Source organism: Camelus bactrianus, chromosome 19 (assembly GCF_048773025.1).
Source record: "Camelus bactrianus isolate YW-2024 breed Bactrian camel chromosome 19, ASM4877302v1, whole genome shotgun sequence".
Taxonomy (NCBI): domain Eukaryota; kingdom Metazoa; phylum Chordata; class Mammalia; order Artiodactyla; family Camelidae; genus Camelus; species Camelus bactrianus.
The window spans coordinates 31621462-31641028 of record NC_133557.1 but is presented as its reverse complement, the minus strand read 5'-3'; the positions used below and the strand labels follow the sequence as shown (position 1 = coordinate 31641028).

Here is a 19567-nt window from a genome sequence, read left to right as displayed (position 1 = left end):
CTGGAGAAGCGTCCTTCTGATGAACAGTCCCAAGAGGGGCGGACAGGACGTCCAGGGACGCGGGCTGTGCCCACCTTGCTTCCCCGGGGTGTGCTCCGGGCACTTCCTTGGGTCAAATGCAAATTTCGCCCCTGGCCTTGGTGTACTTCCTGGGCTGCGGTTTCCAGAGGAGTGTGAGGGCCAGGGACTCCTTGCTGAGTATCTTCCCTCCCCTCGTGCAGACGCCGCAGTGCAGAGGGGCAGACACGAGAGCCGAGAGCTTCACACCATCGGAAGGTTAGCCCCCCCCCCCCCCGGCCTGCAGGACCTGGCCCCTCTGGGGGGTCAGCGGTGGGCAGCGGGGCTGAGCGTGGCTGAGGTGCAGAAGGGCGGCGAGGCTCAGACGAGCAGGAAGAGGCACCTGAAGCCAGGCCGTCAAAGCCAGGCCAGCGCTGGGGACGTGGGCCTGCCCGCAGGAGCTCGGTGTCGGCGCAGCCTCGGGGCCCCTCCCTGGAGCTGCAGGGGGTGGGGGAAGGGGGTGCTGGCAGGTGCAGAGGACATGGGGGCTGGGAAGGCAAGGATGCCCCGTCTCAGAAGACACATCTAGGGTCTCAGAGGACAGGGGTGTGGTGCAAAGCTGGGGCCTGAGGGCGCAGATGAGGGTTCAGCTCCGTCTCACTGCGTGACCTCGACAGCCCGGGATGAACCCTCTGGACCTCAGCTGTCTCTGGTACACAGGGGTAGCAGCCTTTTTCCTGACAACTGCCAGGGCCAGTCAGAAAAGCCCCCTTAGGAAATACACTCAGAAGCACTTGGACGGAGGGCCGTCGGGCACACAACTGGCCCCCGAGCAGCTCGGAGAGGAGCCCGCGGGCGCGTCTGCCGGGAGCAGCGGGTGCACAGCTGACGGTGCCCACGGGTCTGCGCGCTGGCCACTCTCCTGTTCCTGCAACTTTTCCGTGAGCTTGAAGTTACTTCTAAACACGCATTGAAATAAAATTCCAAGTCCGTTGAGAATCTACACATATGGAAAGGTCTCCAAGACGTACCAGGAGCAGAAAAGACAAAAACAACGCAAGGGGTGGGGTGAAAACATAAGGTAGAGGCTGGGCGCCGTCTCAGACTACGGTGTCTTAGACCTTTAAGTTCCTGTACTGTGTGTGTGAATTACCCAGTCAAAACCTCAGATTAATTCTTAGAAAAGAGATAACGATTAAATGGAGCAGGTGATGCAACGAAAATTTGTTCACGAACGTTCCAAAGGGTCCAAGCTGAGAATGAAAGGACCCAGAGGGGAGGGGCCTGTCGGCTGAGCTGAGGCAACAAGGTGCCTCCTGGCGCATTACACCCCGATGGGAGGCTCTGGAGAACGCATGCCCCGTGCAACTTCATTCACGTGACGTCCGAGAATGGGCGTCGGAGGAGGGGCTGCCCTGGGGGACGGGCGTGGGGTGGCTGCTGGCCAGAGGGAATTTTCACTCGAAATTTGTGCCGGATGCTGTAAGGACCTCAGACCTCAGAGCAGCGAACGGTGAGCTGCTTCCCTCATTTCCAGACTCACTGGGACGCTGGCCCTGAGCCTTCCCTGCCACTGCCCACTGCCCCCTAGAGCAAACAGAGCGGAAGCCATCCCCCCTCACCAGTGGGCAGGGGCCTGAGCTGCGATCTGCCATCCATCCACCAGATGGCGCTGTGTCCCCACGGTCGAGGCCGCTGTGCCACCTCCAGGGACAGCCCTCCCCGGCCTGGTCCAGCAGGACCCAGAGATGGGGCTCTGGGATGCGGGATGCGGGATGCGGGGACGGGGCAGGCGGGGACGTGGGACTCAGGGGGAGGGTGGGGCCAGGAAGCAGAGTTGCAGAGATGTGCGGGGATGCTTGGAAACTGTGCGGGGCTCATTGCCAGGGGCTCTGACCTGTGAGGGGCCTTCGCTGCAGGCCGACCCACCCACAGGGAGCAGGAGGGGTCTCCTCTCTGTCCCCCCACCTCCCTTCCCCTGGCCCCCCCCCCCACCACTGCGGCATGAGAGTGCAGCTTCTGGGGTCCAATCCCAGCTGCTCCCACTCACGGGCTGTGTGGCTTTGGCCAGAGACTTAGCCTCTCTGAGCCTTGGCAGCCTCCTCCATGTCTGGGCCCTGACCCTCCCAGAGGCTGACCGGGAGGCCCTGGCCCGTGCTGGGGCGGGGGGAGCTGCACAGCTTGGCTCGAGCTCTAGTTCTTACTGTTTTTGTTACTGCTGTCACTCCCTCATCCACTGGGCACTCAGCGGCCTGGCCCCCGGGGCGGAGCGGGTGACCCTGAGATCCTGGATGCCTGCGGCCTCAACCTCCCAGCACCGCCCTGGGAGCCCTCACTGACCCTCTCCTCTGCCCCCGCACCTGCCGTGTTTCTGGATGGGCACCCGCGGGGTGGGCATGCATCCGCACGGTCAGCCCCCAACCCCACCCCAGGAGCTGACCCCGAAAGAGGTGGCTGAGGTCCTCACAGCTGTTCAGGAGGTAAGGGAGCTCAGGGCGGGGGACGGGGAGGGGCTTCCCCTGGCAGCGGGATCAGGGCCGGGTCCCCAGCGCAGAGGGTGGGGCCCACCAGCAGCGGGCACAGCGGGTGTGAGCAGCGACCCCCTTGCCGCATTTCCCTCCTGCTGGCAGTGGGCCCTGGAGGGCCAGCTAAGGCTAAGTTCCTGCTGCAGGGACCTGCCCCGTCCCAGGCTCCACCCGGGTGTCCCCAGCAGGTCCCACCGCACACACGGCCACACGCACACCCCAAAGTGGCCGAGTCTGCAGCCTTTCCAGGAGCCTGAACCCCAGTGGTCTGCTCCTCCAGATTCGGCAGGAGTGTCCAGCACGCTGTGTCCTGGGAGCCTCTCAAGGCATCAGCCAGGTTCAGGATCGGGGAGTCGCCGTGCTGGATTGGCGCCCCCGCCCCGCGTGGACCAGCTCCCAGCAGAGCCTCTGACACCTGGACCTCCACTCCTGCCCAGGGGCCTTCGTTACTGCCATCTGTCAGGCTCCCTCTCTCAGACAGCAGCACGGAGAGAAGCTGCCCGAACACCAGTGAACTACCATGCAGCCACAGACGCCGCGGGGACACTGACCGTGCTCGCCGTGAACTCCGGCGGGTTGTCGTTCACGTCTGTCACGGTGATTATGGCGGTGGCTGTGTTGGAGAGGCCGTAGTTAAGGTTTCCTTCCATGTCTGTGGCCTGAACAATGACCGTGTACTGCTGAACTTTCTAGAAGGGGACGAGGGGGAAAGAACAGTGCATCAGTGTGGGTTTTAGTTTACAGGCTGTTTATAGTTTCATCAGAGACACATAGTCCCCAGGACGGAGTCAGCTGCAGCTGGGTCCCCTTCCTGGCGTGGGGGGCGCTGGCTGCAGGGCTCTCAGGGGATGACCCGGCAGTGGGTGACAGGGTCTGCTGCCTCATCTCGGCGGCCCGGCTTCCAACGGTGTAGATCAAGGCAGGAAGGAGGGGGGATGCTGGACCACACGGCACCGCCATGGGGTTGCAAAACCAGGGATGGACAATTTGCCAAAGAGACAACCCCACACACGTGTATCTGGAAAACTTCCTTTCTTTAGCATGCTCAGGGTCAAGTTCAGCTGCAGGCCAGAAATTCAAGCAGCAAAAGGAAAGACAAGCCTGTCCTCCCTCTTTGCAGTGCACAGATGCAAGCACCTTGCATCTGACCGCGGCCTGGGAGGAGCGGCGACTGTCCAGACGCAGGTGTGAGCTTTAAGACGCAAATGAACCTGGGTGGGAGAGGGAGGCACCGGAGGAGCCTCCCCGCCCTCCTCCATCCGAGCCTTGCCTGGAGTCCTTGGGTGCGGGAGCCCCGAGCCAGCAGAGGTGGCCTGTCCGCACAGCTGTTCTGAGCCGGGGCCCCAGGAGCTGCTCTGTGACAGGTAGGACAGGCCTGGTGGGCACCTCTCTCCTGGGACCACAGCCCCCCCACCCCTGGCACCGTCAGGGAGGGAGAATTCTGGAGTCCAGGGCAGAAAGGGACCTTCTGAAATGCCTCCGGGGGATGAATTACCCCAAGTGCTGCTCCTCTGGGAGCTTCAGGGAAAAGCCCAACTTCCCAGCCCCGTGCTTCAGTGGAACAGGCTCCAAGGGACTTCTCGCTGCAGACAGACTGCCCCTCTCTCCTCCCTCCACTCACCCCTCTGTCCCTCCCTCCGCCTGCCTTCACTCTCCATCTCTGCCCCCCAGCGCCCCTAAGCCGGCCTGGGAGCTGATGTCAGATGCACGAATGTGCTCAGCCCAGGCTGGGGCGGCCGTCCAGCTGGCCCGGTCCCAAGTGGCAGTCCGTGGGCCGGGGCAGCACCACGTCCCGGAAACGGTGGGCAGGAAAGCACTTCTCCCCTCCCCTGCCCGACACAGCCCACCCTGGGGGCCGCCCCATCCCATCCTGGCCCCTGTTCCACTGTTCCCAAGGCCACGAATCAGCTGTGGTGGTGTCTCCGGGGGAGCCCCCCCGCCCCGCCAAGGCAGAATGGGTCCGTTCCTCCCAGCCCCCCAGTCCTGGGATTTACCCCTCCGACAGTCACTCAACAAACATTGACCTGACTCTCCTGGGAGATGCAGAGCATCCTGAGGTCGGCCTCTTGCTCATGCTGGGTTCCTGGAACCCCTGCCTGGAACTGGTACCAACGCGTGGCAGGCACACAGTCGGCGCTGGCTGAGCGAATCGGGTGGGTGACGCCGCCTGGAGCAGCTGACATGTGTGAGTGTGGGTGGACAGTGCTCCCAGGAGACATGAAAAACCGTAGAAACAGCTTACAGTTGCTTGGGTGCTACGTCACATTATGAAAGCTTTCTCACAAAAGATTAACTCTTGCCTCCCCCCCTTCCTCTCTCCCTCATCCACCCACCCGCCCACCCACCCGTCCATCTACCATCCGTCCTTCATTTATGGAGACCCGCCTTTGTCAGGTGGATCACAACCACCCAGTGAGGTGGTGCGGTCCTCGCACCTGTTCACGAGATACAGGAACTCGGGGAGAGGGGAGGGGTTTCCCCTGGCGGCGCCATCCTGGCGGCGCCATCAGAGCTGGTTCTTGAACGAAGAGTGTGGGGCTCACCAGGGAGAAGCCGGGAGCACGGGCGGGGCGCGGAGGGGTCCCCGGGCCGGAGGAGACTGAGCGGCTGGCGCTGTCGGGGTGGCTGAGGGGAGAAGCCCGGCGACTGTCCTGGGCTGGGGGGGCGCCTTCGTGCTCGCTGCTTCGGTGGCCAGTGTGGCTGCTGTGAGGTCGCGGGCACCTGGCCCTGCCCCGCCCCGCAGATGGGGCCACGAGTCGCACGCGCTCCCCATGCACACAGCAAACCGGGGCCCGGGGAGCGGCCGCTGGGATTCCTGACACTGCTCACTGCCTTCAGGCCTTTGTGATGGGTGAGACGCAGGCGGCTCCGTGCTGCCCAGGCGGCCACACCGGCCGAGACGCTGGCGCGTGCCTTTCTGAACCCGGGACGGGCAGCAACCAAGAGCACGCCAGGGCCGCCCTTAACTGGCGGCCCCGACACCTGCACGGTCAGGACTCGCCTGCCAGTCTGCACCTGGCAGACGGTCCGAGGCCTCCGGGATGGGGTTGTGAAGGAGCCGCGCCCCTCCCTCCCCTGGCGTCTGGGTGCAGGGAAGAGCCCTGGGTGGTGAGCACCCGGGGCCAGGCCAGCACGGCCGCTGTCCGGCTGTGACCTCAGGCAAGGCCCGCCCCCCTCTCCCTGTGGGCAGCATTAGGGAGTCGGCTGACACATCGCCAGGCTGGTGTGCCCCGGCCTGCGGAGCTGAGTGCCGGGGGCGGGGCCGCGAGCGGCTGGGGACCGGAAGTTCCCATCCCCACAGCCCGGGCCTTCTGTGAGACCAGAGGCTGCCTGGGCTGCTGCTGGCACTGGGCTGGTTCAGTGAGTGGCCCTTGATTGGAACGTCCATCCCCAGTCTTCTGCATCCCTTGGCCTCCCTCTGGCCACGGGGCTGGGGTAGGGGTGGAACCCACTGTCCACCTGCAGAGGCTCATGTGGCCCAGGCCTGGTCAGTCAGCAACACCTGTTTCCCAGGTCCTGTCATTGGTACTGGGATGGCCATGGGCCTCAAGCTGCGCTGATGGTTGGACCTACTGGGAGACAGGGCTCTCTCCCCTCGTGGCTGCTGAACCAGGGGGCACAGTCTGGGAGGTTGTCAGGGCAAGGACATCCTGGGTACAACGTGGGAAGGGCCTACCTGAAAACACGACCAATGAGGGAAACAGCTGAGATGAGGACCAAGGAGGTGAGTCCTGAAGCCCCATCGAGCACCTGGATCCAGCTAGGCCTGAAGCTGCCCTTTGTGTTCAGTTACACAAGCCAGTAATTCCCCTTTTTCTGTTTGACCCTGTTGGGGCTGGTTTCCGCCCTTTGCCATTATCTCTTACTGTCAATCATTTTGTGAGGGACATTATCACAGGGAGGACCGGATGCCTCATGCAGGATCAGGGGGAGGACCGGACGCCCCATGTCTGAGGACAGACTCCAGGCCCGACTCCCGTGGCCTCAGTCAGGGCGTCACGGTGGAGGTTCCCTCACTCTGGCCTCACCAGGGTCACCCTCACTCTGGGGCCAAACTCCCTGCCCATCCAGTCCTGTCTTCAGGCTATGACAGCAAAGGCTTTCCTGCACTTTAATAAACAAATTTAAAAGCAGTTTATGCCTCTGCTATAAATGGCAACTCAGCATCACCTGCCATAAATAGGAATTAGTCCTAAACATAACCGTATTTTTGAAGGTCCATCTGTGACTGTCTAGGTTCAGCCCACGAGGCCCATCTGGGGACCCAGGCCGGCAGAGCCAGGAGAGACCGGGACCGAGAGGCACTGGGTGCAGGCTCTGCACCCCCCGCCCACCCTCCTGGGCCCGCAGGTGGTAGCTGAGCTGGCCACCCGCCCCTCTGTGAAAACTGCCCTGTCTGCTCGCTGTGGCAGAAGCGGAGGCCCGCAGGCCCCCAGTCCCAGGAGCAGGTGGCGGCCTCGCTGGCCCCGCTCTCGCCCGCTTTGCTGCGGACACAGGACCCCTTGCTGCTCCTCGAAGGCCGGTCCTCACCCCAGGGGTGACGCAGGGCTGTTTCGCCTGTCCCGACGCTCTGCTTACTCCGTCAGCAAGGCCTTCCCCGCCCCGGCGTGTAGAACACACACCCTGCCCCACAGCGGCCCTCCCCGCTGGACACCAAAGCAGGAAGAGGCACAGGAGGTGCTCCACGACCCCCGGAGGAGACAGCACTGCCCACACTGGTTTGGACCTCTCGCCTCCAGAGCTGGGAGAGGATGTGTTTCTATCGTCTGATGATGCAGTGCCCAGCATGTTGTCTCCCCCAGAACTGCATAATGGCCTCAGTTCACCATTCCCACCAGGCCGCTGGGGGATGAGGCACCCTAAGTGCCCCCAGCCCCACGCGGGCTGTGCTCGAAGCAGATGGGGAGATCCCGCTCGGAGCCTTTGCCCAAGACCCCGTGGCCTCACCGCTGGGGCTCTGCCCGTCTGACCACCGGCAGGAAGGAGGGATACCCAGGGCCAGAGGGCCGGGCAGATGCGATCGGAGCCGTCAAACCTCACCCCGGACCTCGCCTCCAGGGACCAGCCGCCATTGCAGAGGCCGGAGCGGGAAACACAAGAGGACGCAGGTGACAGCAAAGGGAGGGACTTGACCAGAGAAGAGGGAGGGAAGTATCCTGTGAGGGACTGCAGCACGAGGTCACTCCTGCAGCACGAAGTCACTACTCCGATCTTTCTCTCCTTGGTCATTGAGTCACAGCCTCCTCACGGGACCATGGGGGGCTGCTGCTCTCAGAAGACACTGAAGAGAAACCATCTCAGAGACACAGGGACACACGCGTGTATGTGCGCATGTGTGTGTATGTGTGTGATGTCCATGTACCCGTGTTTCTGTACCTGCATGTATGTGTCAGTGTGCACGCACACACGTGTATAGGTGTGTGTGTACCTGTGTGAATGCAAGTAAGCACACATGTACATGTGTATCCATGTGTATGCATGTGTGTACATGGCTGTGTACGTGTGCACATTCGTGTGTGAGTGCATGTTGTGCAGCCGACCACCACTAGAGGGCGTGCAGGCCTGGCTTTTGGGTGCAGGGTGCGGGTCCTTCCTGGCTGTGGTGTTGGGGGGTGGGGCACGAAGACAACAGCAAGAAGGAGGAAATCTGTGCAGGGACCCCCAGCAGAAGCCAGGGCCTCCCCGAGGGCGCGGCCTCTTGAGATCCAGGCCAGCTCAGCCGGGTCACGGGCCTGGGCACCGTGGGAGCACTGGGGTGGGCACGGGCGCAGGTCCAGGCTCTGTGCTGTGGATTTTGTTTTAGAAAGTTACTTTTCAGACTTAATAATGGTCACTGTTTTTCTCTTTCACCAAATGCCCCCTGGAAAGGCGCTCAGAGACGGGGTGGGTGGGCAGGACCTGCCCCCATCCCTGGAGACAAACACGCTCACACGACTGGCCCATCTTTCCTCAGCGGGGAGGGGGTGTCTGGTGGGGCTGGGAGTTCTGTTTTTATTCACAAAGCCTTCCTCCGGACCTGGTTTCCTGGCCCCAAAGTGCGTGTGTCTCATGGTTCACGTGAGCCCAGCTGCTGCCACAGACCACCCGGGCACCCTGACCTGCGCTCTGACCAGCCCTGGGGAGTCGGGGAAGCGTCCTCCCCACTATGCAGGTGACCACATGGAGTCTTCGGGGGCCAGGTGGCTCCCCAACGCCCTGGCCGGAGGGCAGAGTGCCTGGGCCCAGGCCGTGGGAGCCTGAATCCCAGCAGTTGGCTTCCTGGGCCCTCCCGGGAGGGAGGGATGACCCTGGTTCCAGCCCTGGACCGGCCATGGGCCCTTCTCCACAGGCTGATCGTGAAGCCTCCGCCTCTGCATTGACCCTGACACGGAGCAGCAGGAGGGGGTGGGTGGGGCAGTGGGCGGCCCGGCAGGGCGGTGGGTGTACTGAGCAGGTGCCCCTGCCCGCCAGCCCGGGCCGCTGCGCAGCGGTATCCACCCTGCCCCTGCTGGCTGCAGAGAACATGGCCGGACACCCCTGGAGCCGGGCAGCAGTGGTCGCAGCGAATTCATTAAAACGTGACTGGGCCGTTTTCAAGTTCAAGAGGAGGGAAGAAAACCGCAGCGGGCGTCCCTGGGGTTCTCACTCACCTCCCGCAGCTCAGCGTTTAAATTCTGCAGAACATTCATCAATAATGCAGCCGGCCGGCCTGCCCTAGAAAAGCATCAAAGATCCCTGTGCCCTCCCCATGCGGGGCCTCCCCACGCAGGGCCCCTAGGACGCGCACCGGTGGCTCACCCCCCACTCCTGTGTCAGCCTGCGGTTCCGACCCTGCCGTCTGGCCGCTCCCCGGGCGGCGTCAGCCTCTGTGCTGCCAGCACGTCTCCCTGCCCGCCTGGTGGTCAGTGTGTCGGGGAAATCAAGGCTGAGAGGCCGGCAGCCCACGTTCAGACTTGCAGGCTCCTCCCGCAGTCCCTCCTTCCCGAATGAGGTCTTCCTCCTCCCTCGCTGGGTCATCACATCCCCCGTGACACTGGTCACTGCCGGGGGACGAGGCACACTGAGGGCCGGGTTCTCGTTATCTCAGCCCGCAACTGCACGCCTGGGCATGTGCCCGAGGCCCGGAACGGGCAGGTCTGCCCCTGGGCTCACAGCAGCACCAGTCACAGGGGGAGCAGCCCGAATGCCCACCAGCAGATGTGGGAATGAGCCAATGTGGTCTGTTTGTACGGGGGTGTCATTCAGCCATCAAAAGGGGTGCATTACTGACACTAGCTACAATGCGGATGAACCTCGAAAACCCGATGCCCAGGGAAAGCGGGCAGATGCAAAGGCCCCCAGGTTGAATGAAAGTCCAGAACAGACCACCCCATTGGGAGGGCAGGTTGGAGGCTGCCAGGCCTGGGGAGCTGGGGGCATGGCAGTGACTGCTGTTGGCGCGGGGTTTTTAGGGGATGGAATAGACAGCGGTGGAGGGTACACGGCAGTGAAGGCACTAAATCCGCCGAAACTTGCACGTGGAAAGCGTGCCCTTCGTGGCACCTGGATGACATCTCAAGGTGCCAGCACAACTGTCTCATGGGGCCCCTGGGGCCGCGTACTCCGCAACCACGGCCAGGCATGGCTCACCGAGCTGGTGGAGCTGCGTCCGGCTGCCTGTGGTCCGGCACGGGCCCCACGCTGGGGCTGCAGGCTGACCCCAGGCTGAACAGACCCACAGGGCACCTACTCTGCACCCAGCAACCCCCCACCAGCCTCTCCCTGCCCCCCACCGCAGGCCGAGCCCCCTCCTCGGGCCCCTCCTTCCTCGCAGCCCCGCAGCCCTTCAGGCGCGTGTGCTGCTCTTCTGCAGGGAGAGGGGAGTCTCGGGGCACCTGCTGCAGGTGCAGGTCTGGGTGGGGCCGAGGGCCCCTTTCTGAGGTTCCTCTGCCTGGGAGGGTGGGGCTGGGTGCCCCCCGAGCCCCCTCCTGGGTGAGGACGCCCTCGGCTCTGTGTCAGAGCCCTCCACCGCGGGCCGGGCAGCAGCATCACCCTCTCTAAACCCTCACCGACCGCCTCTGGGACTCTGGCTTCCCTGGAGAGTGCCGCTTAGGACGAGGGGCTGAAACCCCCCCCACCCCCTTCCCCCAGGAAGCCCCCCCAGGCTGCTGTTTGCACACTTAAGATGTGAGGCTGGCTGGCTGCTGTCCCCCAGGCTTCACGACCACTCAGGGCCTCGGACCCCTGTGCAGGGAGCCTGGGGGACACGGTGGCTCCTCCATGCCAGCCCCCTCCTCCCTCTCCCCCTCTGTAACCGGGTTTGCTTTCTGCTGCACCGAGCTGGGCCACAGACAGACAACGCCAGCACTGCGGGTAGAGCTCCCTCCGGGGCCTGCTGCCTGGGCGGGGAGACGCCAAGGAGGTCTCTGGTTCCCAACGCGCAGTCCAGGTGTGGTGCTTGAGGCCTGTCCCCATGGCCTCCCTCTGTGTCTGTCTCTTCCTTTTCTCTCTCCTCTTCCCTCCGTACTCTGCTGGGCACAGAGGGAAGACACACTGCCGGGAGTGACCGCTCCTCAGGGCAGTCTGGACGCCCGGGAAGAACCAGAGCGCCGCGGGCACAGGCCGGCCCCCTGCTGCCGCGGGGAGAGCGGGCCCCACGCCCGGAGCCTCCGAACTTTAAGACAGTCCAGGAACCGGGGCTTGTGTACCAGCCTCCTGCTTAAGTGCCGGCCAAGTTTGAACAGCAAAAGGACAAGAAGGCGACACATCTGAGGCTGAACCTGTCTCTGGTCCGCCAGTTTGCGACCCTCGGTCTGGCCAACAGGGACAGAGGCCAAGGGCATGGGGAAAAGCCCCGCTCCTCCGTCCCAAGGAACCGGCCACCACGCTGCTCCCCAGGGAGGCAGGGGGGTGGCTTTTTGGCCACGCGGTGTCTGCCATTGCATCAGGAACGCAGCCACATGTGTGAAAAAGTGGGCGTGGCCGTGGCCGTGTGCCCATGAAACTTCATTTACAAAACCAGCTGCAGCAGCTCAGGTGTGGTCACCCCCAGCCAGCATTGCTCTGACCTGCTGCCTTCCTTGGAGCCAGGACCCCCGTCCCCAGACCCCCTCACACCCTTGGCTCCTGCCCACTTCAGGGGTCAGAGGTCATGCCATCTGACATTGTCACCTTTGCCTGCACTGTCCCCACTCGGACACCCTCTCCTTCCTCCTGCCGGTTGCCTGAGCCCTGTTCTGCCTGCACCAGGGGCCCTCACCCTACCTCCTCCGTGTCAAATTGCAAACCTACAGTAAGAGAGTGGCCTCCCAGTGCCCCTGCCCTCCAGCCAGGCCTCTGAGGAAGAGGCAGGGGAGGGGGTTGCAGGCAAGGGGCAAGAAAGCAGCGAGGGCTTCCTGGAGGAGGCGGGCAGGGTGGGCGATGCCCGGGTGGCCCTGCCAGGGCTCTCATCCCAGGGTGGGACCACCATCTTGCCATCCCACGAGGCAGCCCCCAGCTACTCCGATGGGAAGCCCAGCCCTCGATGTGCCTCTGTGGCCCCCTGCAGCCTGGAACTGTGAGCCCCCGGGGACAGTGCCAAGCCCGCTTCCCCACCGCAGATGCCACAGCCCTGAGCTGATGCTCGCAGACAGATGTGGGTCCCAGCCCGGCTCACCGAACAGGTACGGTGGGGAAGTGTCCCTTCCAGCCAGGCTGTGCTGGTGGGAGGCCCCAGAAAGCAGTTCTGGGCTTGAGGGCCCGGGGGCTCTGTGTGGCTTTGACGGCTCCATCCGTGAGTGGAGAGAGGCCAACGGGGAGCTCGGCACGGACGGGGGCTTTTATTTTGCGTTTTTCATCTTGCTTCACAGGAAACGCTGTCCTGCATTCTCTTGAGCTTCTTTTTTTAAAATTAATTTTTCTTTTAAGCTTTGTTTTGGGGGTGGGAGGTAATTAGGTTTATTTATTTCTTTCTTTAGCGGAGGTACCAGGGATTGAACCCAGGACCTCGTGCATGCTAAGCACGTGCTCTACCACTCAGCTCCATGTCGCTCCCCCTGCCCCATCTCCCCCCGGGGTTATTTCTTCCTGTGATGACGTTAAGTAGAGGTCGGCAAGGAGACGGCATTTGGAAACCCCTGGAAATGCTGGGAACCAGGAAGTGTTAAGAATCCCAAAGCTGGTGCCCCATGTGCTTCTGGACCACGCGCGTCTCGGCCGGGGTGGGGGTTGGGGGGTCCTCGGTGCAGCCCTGGCCCCGGGGCACTTACACGCCCCAGTCAGCTGAGACGCTGCCCCGCATCACCTTAGCAATTAGAACTCTCCCTGAAAGACACCAGGAGCAGAGCCCAGCGGGTTTTCTCTGTGAACACCCTGCCCCTTGGAGCTCAGGCTCTCCTGTTATAGACGAGGTCACAGGCATTCTGGGGGGGACGCAGGATGGGGGGCCTGGGAAGCACAGCAGGGGGCAGTCTACACCTGAAGGCGGGTTGGCTCCTGGAGGGGTCAGGGGAACAGGGGGTTGGAGAGGTGTGACTGTCTCCCGGGCAGGACGAGGGCTGTCTGAGGCCCCGGGAGGCAGCCAGGGTGGCCAGGGCATAGCGCAGGGCCCGGTGGGCCTGGGTGGGGACAGGCCTGGAGGCCAGGTGAGGGATTCCAGCTCCAGGAACAAGGGAAGCCGAGTTCCAGCAGGACATTTTGGGGCAGGTGGTGACGTCCCGACGCCCACACAGCAGGAGACACCCGCGCCCAGGCGCGTGCCCGCCCTCTCCCTCGTGCACACGCGCCGGCCGCTCTGCCCCGGGATCCGCCCCGGGCGGGGTACCCGCAGACCACACTGCCTCTCGCACACTTCCGCTGATGCGGCCCTGAGGGTGTCACAGCGTCCCAGCTCGGCCTCAATCAGCTACAAGAGCTCTTTTAACAAAACAGGGACTCCAAGTAGGAAAGCGTTAAGTCGGGGCTTAACTGGCAGCTTCTTTTTAGTGTTCTGTGAAACGAGGGTCAGCAGATCCCAGCGACGGAGACCCGGGAAGCCATGACAACGCGGGAAGGACTTCCTGGCATTTAGGACACAGCCCTGAGCACAGCCGCAGTCCCACCGACCCGCTCCTCGGGCAGCCGCCTCCGCAAGAGGACACGGACGTGCCCAGGGCGAGCGGGACGCCGCGTGGCCATGGGGCTCAGTCGCTGGGGTAACTCTTCTCTTTATGCTTACCCTGCTTTCTACCGTAAACTGCTGCTTTGGGGATTAAAAAAATTGAGACGTGTTACCGCACCAGCCCCCCCACCCCTGCTTCAGCCGCCGCGTCCTCACAGCACTTACAGAAGCTCACTTTCTAGGAACAGTTTCAGAATCTCCCGCGTGACCTGTCGTGACATTTCTCACGAAGCGAGGGCATTGCCTGTTTCGTCACCAAGTAAGAGATTCCACCCGAACTGAGCAACGTGACGAAATTAACTGTGGTTGGCAGCGGTGGTCGCCGTTGTCACCGGCAGCAGTGACCACCCTGTGAAATCTTCCCTCTGATGGCCACGTAGGGTGGGGACTCTTGAAAAATACAGAAAGGTGTCGGCTCTGCTTCCTTAGAAGTCCTGAAGACCATGCGATCGTAAGTTAGGCCCAGCCTGGTCCGGGGAGAAGCTCTGAGCTGCTGGGTGAGCAGCCCGCAGCCCACGGACACGAGGACCGAGAGGGGCGGGCGTCCGGACGCGGGCGGCCCTCACGCAGGACCCTGCGTGAGCGGGTCTGAGACACGGCGGCCAGAGCCGGAGCCCACCCTTGCCGCGGGCCGCAGCGGCGCCTCCGGCCACGACGTGCCAGCTGGGGCCGGGCGGGCGGACGCGGCTCGCAGACGGGGCGCCTCCGACAGGCGCACGAGAGAGCTTGATGCGCTGTTGTCTCCTGCGAGTCCTCCTGACATTTTAACCGTGCAGAAACGCCCAGCTTGCAAAGCCCTGCCTAATCAGACAGGGGGGCAGCTCTGCGGATGCCCCCCTCCCAGGGGCGACTCACTGCCACGCCGGAGGCCGGTCCTGAGGAGCGCCTACAGTCTTCTCCCCCGAGACGGTGCTGTTCTCAGGGGCGGGGGGTCAGCGTCCTTCAGAGAGGGGAGGGGGCTCTGTCCGGGGCCCTCTGCGGGGTTGGCTGTGTGGATGTCCCGCCAAAGCCACAGAGGCTGAGACACGGGCCACGCGAGGGACACCACACGGGGAGGATGTGGAAGTCTGGGTCCCAGCTCACGAGGAGACTTCAGGGTGCCTGGCGGACCCCCCTCCCCAGACGCAGCATCTGAGGCCTCACAATGTTTGTTTCAGAGTCAAGACGGACTGGCCACCACCAGCCAGAGGGGCCTGGCACCCTACCCTCGGGGAGCAGCTCGGGACAGAAAGTGGACAACATGGTGGCTGGTGTCCCAGCCAGCCCGGCACTCGCTGCCCCAGAAGTCTTGCTTCCAGTGCTGTTAGTAACGAGGGTGTGTGGCACACAGTAGGTGCTCAGTTAACACCTCCTTGCTCCCATCCTCTCCCCACTGCCCACGTGGACGAGCATCTCCTCCGGGGAGGCTAAGAACGTGCTCCCTCATGCAGCCTCCTGGCTCACCAGACTGGTTGGCTCAAGCCCCAGGTTGCCGACCCCTGTTCCCAGCTCTCACTGGTCGCAGGTCCCTGTGTGGCCCCTGGCAGGCCCAGGGCGGCCACTCCCTCCAGGCCACCAGCTCACCCCTCCACGCTGCGGCCACATTCTAGCCTCATCTGACCTGGGCCCTGGGGACTGAGCTGTCTCTTGGCCTTTCCATGTGTCTCTCCTCGTCCCTCACTGGTGCTGGGACACTGGCCTCCACCCTCAGATCCCACGCCTCCTTGTGGGGACACTGTCCCTCACTGCGGGAGGCAGGGGTGCTGGAGAGGGGCCCCTGCACATGACACGGGCCACACGGGCCCCCAGGAGTGGGCTTGTGTCCCCGGAGGGTGACATTCCCACACTCAGCAGCCAACCTCCTTCTCACCGGCCACTCCAGGGGTGGCCTGGGGGCTCGTGGGTGTCTGAGATTCCTGAAGCCGGGACCTGGAACCCCTGTGGCACTCAGGACAGGTTGGCCCTGGTGTGGCACTAAGTCACACTGACTCACACAGTGGGAGAATGGTTCCCGCTTCAACCTGGGCTGGGAGAAGGCTCTGCCCGCAGCTAGGAAGCTCTAGCAAGTGTTAGTCTTCCTTTGTGAGACTGAGAGGGAGGGAGAGGGCAGGCCAGGGGCTCCGATCTTGGAAAGGACACACCTGAAGGCAGAGTCTGAGTCCCCCCACCCCCGGCTGAGGGCGAGGTGCAGCCTGCATTCAAACCCTGGTCCTCCCTTCTTCGCTGTGTGACTTTGGGCAGGTTACTGCCCTTCTCTGTGCCTTGTCTTATCCACAAGCAGAGACAACACTCCTTCATTCCCTGAGGACCAGACACGGAGCAGCACCTGGATTCCTGAGCAGAAAGAGGACAGGTGGCTGCCGAGGGGTGAGGAGGCCCCTGGGCAAATGTCCAGAAACTCTGGGGCAAGTGACGCTGGTCCCGCTGGAGCAGGGCCCTCACGGCAGCCATGGTGACAGCAGCTCCCATTTCTTGAGCAGCTCCGATGCCCCAGACCCGGCCCCTGCAGGGCTTGTGGCAGGAGGGGAGCCCCCAGCAGAGGAGACAGGCCCACATGGGGTCTCCCTGGTGCTGGGCTCTGCAGGACCCGTGCCTATTCAGTGAGACAAGAGGGGATCAGGGAGGCCTCCCTGAGGAGGTGACGTCTGGTGAGGGGACAGGAAGAACGGGGGCAGGAGAAGCCCGCCGAGTAGGAGGCCTGAGAGGGGCCGGGCCTCACGTCCTGCGGGCAGTGGGTGCAGGGAGCTGGATGCAGCTGGGGGTCTCGGAGCACGAGTCCCGCTGCCCGGGCCTGCTTTCCACCCTCCCCGACTCCTTCTGTCTGCGGGCAGCCCCTTCCCGGCTGGGCCCTCCAGGCTCTTCCACCCCAAACACAAGGCCTTGCCGTGCCATGGCGGAAGTGGCAGGGAGACGTGTCCCCCAGCTGTCTCAGGACAGTCACCGCCCACGGCCCGCGGACGCAGTAATCAGTGCGGACAGCTTGTGTTTGATTATTTCCCTTGACCTGCTTAAGGTTCAGAAGCCACCTGCTCGGGGTGGGGGAGCAGTGAGGCAGCTGCCCCAAAGGAGAGGCCCAGGCCTCCGGGGTGGGACGGAGCGGAGAGGTGGGGGGGCCGGAGGATGTGCGGTGGGGCCGACTCCATCCCGTTCAGCAGGGCCGGGGGCGGAGCTGCTGTGTGTGCTCAGTGTGTCTGGGAACACAGGCTGGGGCTGGTCCACCCTGGGCCCAAGCGGGCGCGAGCCCTTGCTGGGCGGCCAGGTGCAGAGGGAGGGCAGAGCCTGGGGCGCAGGGCAGCGCGGGGTGAGGGTGGGAGGGAGGGTCCCTGGCGGGTCGTCTCCACTCACGTGTGTGGCTCTCTGCTGGGGGGCGACTTTGCCGCAGCCAAGAGCCTGAGAAAGCAGCTCTGGACGTCGTGGGTCCGCTGCAAGGGCCGGCCCAGGTCGGGGCAGGCGTGAGGGCTGGGCAGTGTGGTGGGGGGGGGGAGGGAGGCAGCCGCCAGAGTCCGTCAAGTGAGGGGGTATCTCATGTTCTCCTGGCGGCCTCGGAGCTGAGGCACCAGGAGCAATCCTCAGAGGCGGGGACACCACCGTCTCCTTCTGTGGCCTCGGACCCCGTGCTCACATTCGTTCCCAGGGAAGGGCTCTCTGGTGGCTGAGCGCTGCAGCTCCCACTGGGGGGCGCGAGACATATTGCAGTGCATCCCTGGCAGGCTGGGTGCCAGTCACACAGATCCGACCCGATGGCTGGCCTGGCGGGGCCCTCAGATGTCCCGTCCCCCTCCCCCGATCTGCAGGCCAGACCTCAGGGAACTTGCCACCCGTAAGCACCCCTCCAGGCTCCCCCCATCAGGTGTCACCCACCGCGGCACCGAGGAGGAGGGAGACGCACGCTGGGCTCTCAGAGAGGTGCCCCGTCCCCACCTGGGGCCCAGAGCGGAGCCGGCGACCTCAGGGTGATTGCCAGACAGAGCAAACCCGAACAGTGACCCCTCAGTTAAATGTGAACTTCAGACAAACGAAGGGTGACTTTTGGTACAAGTATGTCCCAGGCAGCATTGGACATACTTACACCGCACGTGACCCGTGCTTGTCTGAGGCTCTGATCTAGCTGAGCACTCTGGGTTGCACCAGCAGCATGGAGCCCCTCCCGAATGCCCTGGGAAGGGTTAAAAGTCCGAGTTGGGTGGGCAGGCAGCCGGTTTTAGACGCATTTCAGGGACGCCTCCTCCATCTTCAGGGCGGCCCACACCTCACCCAGGCCACACTCACGTTCCCATTTCTGAGATGAGGAAATCCTCCAGGGCTAAAGAGGGCTGGTCATTGTGGAAGGAGTCGGGGTGCCCACGGGGGCCCCAAGGCCGGACGAGGCCCAGGATTCATGCCAGTTGCCTTGCACAGGGTTTAAAAAAATGCCCACCTGTGGCCTTCCCTGATGTCTGCTCCACTGAGGCCCTGGGGAGGGCGGGCGCGCAGACACTCCCCAGGCCTCTCCAACCCTCCCCTCGCTCCCCAGTGTGCGTTGTGCGTTCTGCGTCCTGCTGGCGTCCAGAGTTTCCAGCCCTAGCACAGGGAGGGTGCCGGCCCTTGGGCAGAGCCTCTCTTGAACTCCAAGACCCTGTGAGCCCGTGACCGCCGACCCCCCGCAATTGGGAGCCCTTGCAATCCTGACTTTCTCGTCTGGAGAGGAAGGCATCACCTGAATTCTCCTCCCGGGGCTTTGGAGGCTCAAGCTGTGATGACTTGCAGGACACAGCCCCCAGCCTGCGCTGACCTCCGTGGGGCCCCTGGGGAGCCCCGGGGGCTGGGACAGGCTCCGCGCACGGGGAGCTCAGCGCGCACGCTCGCAGGAGGGTGGAAATGAGCAGCGGACTGCCCGCGAAACGCAGGCAGCATTCCTCCTCCTCCTGCTCCTCATAGGCCAGCTGGCCTGTCTTCCATCCGGCCCTCCCTCCACGCCTGCCCGTTTGTCGGTAAATAACAGCAAACCAGGACCAGCCTCCACCCGACCTGCCTGGGGAGGCCACCCTGGGTCTTCGGAACCCGCAGCTTCTCTGAGCTTTCCCAGCGGGGGAGCCTCTCCCTCCTCTGCAGACTTCCAGAGGGGTCCTCTGGGGGCCGCCCCCTTCTCCTCTAGAACAAGGCCCGACATCGCCAGCCAGAGCTCCCGGCAGCGCCGGGCGGGCAGAGCGCGGCCCCTTAGCTCACGCAGCTGAGCAGGCAGGGCTCTCTGATCTGGCCGGGCCACCCCTCCCCGCCTCCGTTTCCCTCAGGTCAACTCATCCTGCGCAGGGCCGAAGCCCTCTTTAGGGGTGGTGGGTGGCGGAGGACGGCGAGGCTGTGCGGGGCCGGGGGCCTCCAGGGCTGTGAGACGACACACTTGTCTTCAGGCCTCCAGCTCTGGCCCTTTGCTATGACAGCCCTGGGACCCTCCTACAGTGTCCTTCTCAGAGACAGGGCCGGGGGCCGCCCTGAGCGCCCCTGCCCCCACGCCCAGCGCTCTGGGACGGCGCCCACGCCACTCCATTCTGAGCCACGCCGCTTCCTGAACGTACTTGTCTTGTTGAGGATTCTGCCTTGCCTGTTTGTCCCTCCTGCAAAGGGAACCCCACGTGAGCAGGGACCCCACTCGTGGCTGTCTCCCCAGTCCCCTCGGCAGCTCCTAGCACCCAGTAGGCGCTCAGCGAAGGTTCTCGGTACAAAGGAGGAGCCTGCTGGGTGGTATCTGTGACTGCTTGAAACAAGTCAGGTGTGTGATGAGCAGGGGTCAGGAAAAGCGGGTCTTGGTCCCAAAGAGGAGAAAACATGGTTGATTCTGTCAGCTCCCAAGGCTCAGAGCAAAGCCACCTTCTCTGAGAAGCCTCCCCTGACTTCTCTATGGTCAGCTCAATCTTACCTGCTCACAACGACTTGTGCACACAATTTACTGACTACACGTGTGAAGCACTGCACACACGTGACCCGCCGCACTCAC

At 63.6% G+C, this 19567-nt stretch overlaps 1 protein-coding gene across 5 annotated transcripts in view; it reads right to left on the bottom strand.

Moving 5' to 3' along the window:
- CDH4 (cadherin 4) overlaps positions 1-19567 on the bottom strand; it is a 465223-nt gene that overhangs the window by 32201 nt on the left and 413455 nt on the right. For all 5 annotated transcript variants that reach the window (XM_074347526.1, XM_074347527.1, XM_074347529.1 and 2 more), the window contains one exon: positions 3074-3211. In XM_074347526.1, the coding sequence (XP_074203627.1) occupies positions 3074-3211 (138 nt within the window). The remainder of the gene's footprint in view (positions 1-3073; positions 3212-19567) is intronic.